Source organism: Centrocercus urophasianus, unplaced genomic scaffold (genome assembly GCF_019232065.1).
Source record: "Centrocercus urophasianus isolate 14NV4802_14NV808 unplaced genomic scaffold, USGS_Curo_1.0 seq_13, whole genome shotgun sequence".
Classification (NCBI taxonomy): domain Eukaryota; kingdom Metazoa; phylum Chordata; class Aves; order Galliformes; family Phasianidae; genus Centrocercus; species Centrocercus urophasianus.
Genome location: NW_024884475.1, coordinates 27,158,943 through 27,166,965, shown reverse-complemented (window position 1 = coordinate 27,166,965; position 8,023 = coordinate 27,158,943). Strand labels below are relative to the sequence as shown.

General features: G+C 37.3%; 1 protein-coding gene across 1 annotated transcript in view; it reads right to left on the bottom strand.

The window, feature by feature from the left end:
* The window catches only part of VPS37A (VPS37A subunit of ESCRT-I), a 12,454-nt gene continuing 4,431 nt past the window's right edge, over positions 1-8,023 (bottom strand). Inside the window, exons 3-11 of the mRNA XM_042811873.1 lie at positions 7,577-7,677; positions 6,452-6,668; positions 5,402-5,472; positions 3,200-3,327; positions 3,049-3,107; positions 2,894-2,962; positions 1,699-1,842; positions 941-1,021; positions 1-726 (exon numbers count right to left, since the gene is read on the bottom strand). Of these exons, the coding sequence (XP_042667807.1) occupies positions 941-1,021; positions 1,699-1,842; positions 2,894-2,962; positions 3,049-3,107; positions 3,200-3,327; positions 5,402-5,472; positions 6,452-6,668; positions 7,577-7,677 (870 nt within the window). The 3' untranslated portion in view covers positions 1-726. The remainder of the gene's footprint in view (positions 727-940; positions 1,022-1,698; positions 1,843-2,893; positions 2,963-3,048; positions 3,108-3,199; positions 3,328-5,401; positions 5,473-6,451; positions 6,669-7,576; positions 7,678-8,023) is intronic.

Sequence of the window (8,023 nt, the reverse complement as noted above, 5' to 3'; positions counted from 1 at the left end):
TTGTTAGATGAAATTGTGTTTAATTACAGTGCTAGGTACCAGGCCACACCTGAAATCAAGTGCATCGGTGCTACTGAGCAACATATCAAATCTACACAGAGATCATTCATTCCATTTTGTTTCCAATGCAGTTTGTTCCAACACAACTTTTGCTTAATCCAGATCAGCTTATCCAAAACAGAGTATAGGCTATAATTAGTTTTGTGTTATCACTTAAAAGTAACAAAAACTGTTCTTAAACATTTTGGCTTCAAGAAAAGACAGCTTGTGAATTTACTATCTCCAATTACAAACTTCTTCAGTTTCCAAAGCTTTATCACCATTTATCTCAAACTCTTCCACAGATCAAGCCAAATCCTTTTAAATTTCAAAATACAAAAGATATGAATTATGCTTTTATAAAAATGTAAAAAGCTAGTCAAAAGTACATATTTAGATATTTAATCTTTGAAGAATGGGGTATAGCAGCAGGAACTTAAATATAATAAGAACTATCAACAATAAATACAAGAAATTAGTGCAAAGTTTGCAATAGAAGGATTCTTGAGTACAATGAGAATATAAAGAGACATTCTAATTTGTACAAAAACAGTCCCAGCTCTGTATACAATCTTCTATAAATACAACCACATAAGATGAAATGCCTATTTGCAAATAATAGTTATTAAAAAGTGTGCTTTACTGGGTTTTTCACTCTTCTGTTGGCAGATGTAGTTTGCAGGAAACCTGTAAAGACAGATTTCCAAAATTAGTTTTATTAACTCCTTCAGGAATAGCGTCTTAAATTTCAGTGAACAGGTGCAGCACACTTTAATTCCCAAGCCAAGCATTATTAAAACTCTAGGCATTGCAACAAATCCATTGCAGTTAGCAATTTGTGTGTAACAATGTGGTAGATTAAAAAAAAAAGTTCATCACAAATATTAAAACAGCAGTTTACCTATAGTGGAGCATGAAATTGGCTGTGCATTGCTATTGCCTGTTGAAGTTTTTCTTCTTTGGCTCGTCTACAGTGGCAGAGCTGGAAAACAAGAGACAGGAGAGTCAATTCTGAAAGGAATTTTGCACAACATGTACTGCAGATTCTCTTTAATGACTTAGCTACTGTATAGGCTCTTTAAGAAGGGAAAGACCTGTGAGCCTCCCTTCCAAACTCAAGGCTGAACAACTGTGTATACTGATAACATTGTTCCATCCACAACTGCATACATTAAAAACATTTCCTTTATTATCAAATGCATTTATCAGGTACCTTTAAAGAAAGGTGCATTATACAGTAAGTTGCACTCATCACTGCACGAGCACCGATTTTGAACCTGCAACTTATTTGGAGATAGCCATCAAAAGACTTAATTGGTTTAAGAACTTTAATAACTTCACCATTATGTTATTCATTATAACGTCACGCTATACCAACTTCCAAATATAAAATTTTTGTTCCCTGTATCTACAGACAATACAGGGAAAACTGGCACAAAAATACCTGCAACAGCACAGGCAGGGGTCTAGTGGAGAAGATCTTTTCATTCCTGCCTTAAATTTATTGCATCCAGAACACTGATTCTATTTTAAATAAACCGAAACTTTTTGGAGCTTGCTAAAGCACCCTCTGAATTATAGCACTGCTCAAAATCTGTCTTAATTTATTACCTATATTCTGTATATCTCTCAGATTAGAATGACTTGTATTTTATATACCGTTCTCTTTTCCATGAAGCTACTAAGAAAGTCATCTATTTCTGTTTTGCCTTCCAAGAAGTCTTCTGCAATAGTGTCAGATTCCTCTTCAGCTTCATGAGCAGCTACTTTAAGTCTGGCTTGCAGAGCGCTTGGACTGCAACTCTAAGAAAATAAAAACTTCTATTAATGCTGCACTGCCCATCTAAATCCACATTACCAAGAAGAAAAAAAGATAGATGGCTATATAAATATGGGATACATGAATAATACAGAATCACAGAATCAGAGGGGCTAGAAAGGACCTCTAGCTATCATCTAGCCCAACCCCCGTGCAAAACAGGCTCCCTAGACCAGGTTGCACAGGTAGGTGTCCAGGCTGGATCTTGATCACTTCCAGAGAAGGAGACTCCACAACCTCTCTGGGCAGCATGTTCCAGTGCTCCATCACCCTTACCATGAAGAAGATCTTACACATATTTGTGTGGAACTTCCTATACTTCAATTTGTGGCCGTTTCTCCTTGTCCTATCACTGCACGATGCTGAAAGAGTTTGGTCTTGTCCCTTTGCCTCCCATACCTAAAGACATTGATCAGATCCCCTCTCAGTCTCCTTTTCTCAAGGCTGAACAGACCCAGGTCACTCAGTCTTTCCTCATAAGAGAGGTGCTCCAGGTTCTTTATCATCTTTGTGGCCATGTTTTATTACAAGAAAGTCTAAGTGACCAAATGAATCTCTAAGAAACAGCACTGCGTGGAATTCAATGCCAGAAGCCAGTTCAACAGCATATGCAACACGTTGCACAAAGTAAGCATACGCAGCGAAGCACAGAATTTAAGTTTCTATGGCAATAGTTTTAATCATTTCAATCAGGTACGGCTTTACAAGTTTGCTATGTTAAATGGGTACAATTAAACCCTTCTTTATAAATAATTTTACTCTTAAAACTCTATGCCACAGTACTTAAGAGCAGCTCTAAAGGCTCATCATACGCTGCCAACTTTGTTTCTACAGTACTGTAAGAAAAACAGCAGTGCAATTTTAACATTATTTTGCTCTCAAACTGGTTGGAACTTCATACCACTTTATTTCATCTCTAATGTGAATCTTATTATTTCACATAAAATTAGAATCTAATCAGAATATTCTGTTTGGATAAAGATAGAAATCAAAACTTAAGTTCAGTGAAGCATTCTTAAGATAAAGAGATTATACCTCACTAAGTTCATGCTGTCTTTGCATCTTTTTTTCAAAGGCTGCTTTCATCTGTGTGAGTTGCTCATACTGAAAGAAAGAAGAAAGAATGTTTTCCCCCTGAAAAAGCAAAATATTACAACTAATTTCTGAAAAACACTTTACTGTTCACTTACTTTATCCAACACTGTCTGTCTTTTTGCCTCTAGACTGGGCTCCAGCAACAAATTTTTTTCTGTAAAATAAAGTTGCTATTATTATTATTATTTTAAAGGATTCAGTTCTCAGAATACAGCCACATATTCTATTTTTTTTTTGACATCTTACTTGCCAGCTCTTCAATGCTTTTCACTAACTCATCTCTATCAGTAATGACTTGCTTCAGTTGTGGTAGATTCACAAACTGCTCCAGCAACACCTCCTCTTTCTCATTCATATTGGTCAGCTCTGATATACTACATTCAAACAGAAAGAAAACATATCCGAAGTTAAAAATAAGCATTACACGAAGAGTCTTTCATTTCTGTCAAAAGACAAAAGTTTGAGGAATTCACCAGGAACTTTACAGATACAGCACGCTAAGCCACAGCTTTTTACCCTTTTCTCAAGGATTGTGAGCTCTATTATGCAGCAGTGTGCTTAAAAACCTCTGTATTAAGATGTATCCCACATTTTAAGCCTTACTTCAAAGCAGTTTTAATGCTACTGTGGCAGACTGACCTTGGCTGCTTTGGCACCTGGCACCAACTGCCCCTCGCTCTGTTCCTTAGCAGAATGTAGGGAAAAAATAAGATGGAAAAGTGCATGGCTTGAGACAGACACAAAGGAAACTACCTACTGATTTCTGTCACAGGCCAAACAGACTCAACATGGAAAAAATATTTTAATGCCAACTGAGTTAGGTGCTGAGAAACGAAGATAAAAACTTGCTCCTAGGCTCAATATCACTCTTTTATTCCCAACTCACCCCTCCACCTCCCCCATTACCGCAAGGGAAATGTGGGTTGCAGTCAGTCCTTAACACAATGCTCTGCAGCTCCCTCCTCAACTCTTCCCTCTGCTCCAGTGTATGTCCTCTCCATGGGCTGCAGCTCATGGCAGGAGAGCCTGCTAATGTGGGCTCTCTGCAGCAGCAGTCTCTTTCAGAGCATATCTACCTGCTCCAGCATAGGGTCCTCCATAGACTGCTTTGACATGGCTCTCTGCAGGTAAATATTTGCTCCACAGTCCCTCCCGCACTCCTCCTTTTCTTGAACTTGCTGTTCTCAGGACTCACACTTTCCCCACCTATTCCGACCCCCCACTCTGCTGCTTTTACAACTCTTCATTGCTTTTACAACTCTTTGCTTTTTCTTAAAGATGTTTTCATAGAGCTGCAATCAGCTCTGCTGATCAGCTCAGCTGTCCTGCAGGAAGTTGGCTGCTCAGCCTGGCACAGTGGCAGAACATGACCCTTTCTCACAGAGACCCCCAGTGCAGCACCCATGTACCAAAGCCTTGCCACCTCTACCCAATAAAGCTACTTAGTGTAACTGCATTACCGTTCATGACTTTTAAATACATTTATATTGCTAAGAAATCCTAACACTTCAACTACATCCCTCTCATACCCTGTACAAACTTTATGTTACGTATTGCAGATGCTGCTAAAAGTTATAACTGACTTAGCTAAATTTAACACGAGCTCTTCAGAAGGTGTCCAGGGAAACTAACAAACAAACAGAAGTTTTCATTGCCAAGGCCTTTTCCTTTTTGAAAGGACACTGACAATAACATTGATAATAATCTATGATGACAGCATAAAAAAGCAAGGCCAGAAAATGAATAAACTGACTTCCTAAAACTTCTGGAATTCGTAATTAATGAGTATTGTATCCAATCCCAGAGAACTGATTCAGAAGACTGTCTCACTACAAATGAGGGAGTTGCTGGGAACACTAATTGACACAATTTTTGAAACACGATAAAATATATTTTGATGAAAATATTTGCATAATAAGTACATGAATTGAATTATTCAGATATGGAGGTGATTCGCCCTGGGACAGTTGGCAACTAACCACTTGGATTTACCTAATCTAACCCTGCTGCATACAGCGAGCTGCTCACAAAGTAGTCCATTGTTTACCTTTTGCTACAGCCCAAACACTTAAGAGAACGTTATTTCTGAACAAGTTTCAAGTCCATTTCCCTGTCACTTTTCTATTTAGAAATTTCCTCCTACTATTTTAGCAGCAATTAAATCACCAGTGAACATCTGAAGACAGCAGAATATTGATAGTTAGAAAGCAGAAGTAAATGCTCTTTTTTCTGGTGTTGAATCCTGAAGTATTGTTCCCATTCAAAAAACCTTAAAATAGAAGCCTGTCTAAACACAAGGCTGGCTCACTTTCTCACTGTACAATTTTGGTAACTGGTTGTTTGGTAACAACAATTACTACAAAGACATTTCTGTGATATATTCAGAATTATGACCAAAATCACACACAGCAGTAATTGCCTTTTAATGACTATGGAAAAATTATTTACCTCAGTTCCAGAAGTTCTGGAAAGGTATCAGGAATATCAGGCATCTTGTAAGTAAATCCGTTCTGGCCGACCTAAATGGAAGATAAGAAATGATTAGCAGGTTTTTGAAGAGTGATTTGTTGGTAGATAACCTGATTAATCCAAAAATGGAGGTGAATGTTCACCAGCAACAAGTAAAATAGGAAAAGTAATAAGCAACTGTAATGCTGTCTCCAAACAGAGAAAGTCTCAACTCAATCATCACAACAAAATACAAAGGAATGTCTGAGATGGCATGTCAAAAAAAGGTCAATTTTGGAGGGAAAAAAAAACACTGCATTTTGCTAAGTCATTAATTTCATAAGAGTCAAATAACTGAGGAAACACACAAGAGGAGTATAGCTTGGGGAACTGAACACAGAGAAAAGAAACTGACATTCTGATTTCCTGCATGTCCTTCCCTCCTACCCCTCATAAAAAGTTTACAAAGGAGGAAAAAATTGTGGCTTCCAAGATGAGAGAAGCTTTGCTTCTAAAGACAGAGTTTTATTCTTGTGATGAGTAGAAGACTGAACATTTGTCTATGAAGTTCCTTTTCGGAAGGCACTCAAAAAAATTCCTCCAGATTGCAAGAGTTTGAGGAGTGTGCAAGTTCAGACATTCAGACCCATAAAGAGACTCCATTTGAAGCAGAAAAATGAGAAACTCTTCACGTTCTGCACATGAAGGCTCGACACTGTGCACTTTTCTCACCAGACAGCCTTTGGGCAGGAAATCCTGTGTAGAAAAGCACCTCATTTTCTGTACCTAGATTAACAGTCACAGCTGCTGGGGAGAGCGCAGCTCAAAAACTACATTAGCATAATTCCAGGTCACTGAAACTCAAAAACATGTTTAGCTGAAGCCAAACTGAAGTTTGTTCTAAAAAAACCTTCATCACAACCAGAATTAGTTTTATTTGCCAAGCACCAGCAAAACAATTATTTGAGTTTTATTCAACGCCATGTATGCCTTTCAGTGGATTTGCACCCAGTGTCTGATGGCTTAAGCAGTAAATCTCAATACACAGACCTGAAGCACTATTTCTGCTGTTGGAACAGGTAGTGGCAGATCAGCAATCAAGCCATAAGAGGGAGCAGCAGGCTTTTCTGTAGTGTAACTTGAAGAAACTGATTCAGAAGCAGGCACGGGTGCCATTGTTCTATTTGTTTCTTGAGGCGGGTATGGAGGAAGAAACGGAAACCCCTGAGGAGCATATGGAGGCATTCCAGCTGGTTTGCTGTAAAGGCTAAAACCAACAAAAACCGTGGCCATCAGCAACCAGCTGCTTAGAACACTTTTCTTATCATTGGTATTATAATTGCTAGACCACAGACAAGACACACCATTGAATTTTCAAGACCATAAACTTGGCATTTTCTGCTCATATTTACTTCTAACATAAAAAGGATATAGTTGTGCAGCAAACACACAACTTTATTGAGCTATTCACTTGTAGAGCAAAAAAAAAACAAAAACAAAAAACACACATGCACTCTTAATTCTAATAAAACAACTATTTAAACACTTCTTAAAACATAAATTTAAATTATATATATCTTAAAATCCTGAGAAATGCATGTGTCATTCGTTAGTTCTTGTTTACAAGGTAAAAATTAACAGCTTTGACAACACATTTGTAACCACTTTCCAATAACATTATTTTTTTTTTTTTTTAATTCAGAGCTGCAGCTTCATCTAATCCAAATATCACTGTCAGACATAAAAAGCACTGCGTACAGACAAGGCTGTAATGTCTCAGGCTCTGCATATTTAGTATGATCATTTAAAACTGTAGTTACACATGCGCAATGGAAAACAACTTCCAAGCCTGGAACATTATGAAAAATACAAAGAAGCAACACTCAGATGAATGTAAAGCAAATTCAAGATTTTATCTATTGTAAATATTAGTGCATTTTCAAGAAAAGAGAAGCACATAAAGTTGCATGAGCATATAAATCCCATCAAGTCTACCGTTTCTTCTCAAAATACTTCATGCCATCAAGCACACACATCAGTTTGTGTAGATGCAGCAGATATGTGTCTCCCAGTAAATTTACCACAATATTCCTGCCCTCCTAATATTTGTCTTCATCTTTTTTAAGCTAACTTAGTTATACAAGATTACATATCAGCATCTTTATAGACACTTACTATGGAAATGATGTTGAACTAGGAGCCAGGACTGGTGGATTTTTCCAAAACTCATCCAGTAAACTTTGAATAATTTTTCCAAGATCCGAGTGCATTGTAAACTAGTATGAAAGAAAAAATCATTACTAAAGCTAGATACAGAAGAAAAAAAATATTCCTGTAGTCTAGCAGTTAAAAAATACGATGAGCATGAACATTCACTATGCCCACATGGCAGTTTCAGAATGCATTTCAGAAATGCATTGTCTGCTGTAAATTGCTTATGCACAACATCCAAATGCTTTAAGTAGCAAAGCCGTTCAGAACAGAAACAGAAAGTTGAAAAACTTTTTTGTGTATTCCATTGTCAATAGAGAATCAATTAAGCACAAAATTTCTGATGAACAATGAAAACTTAATTAACGAGCCCAAAAGATTTACGTAAGAGATCAAACGCATAATTTGTTG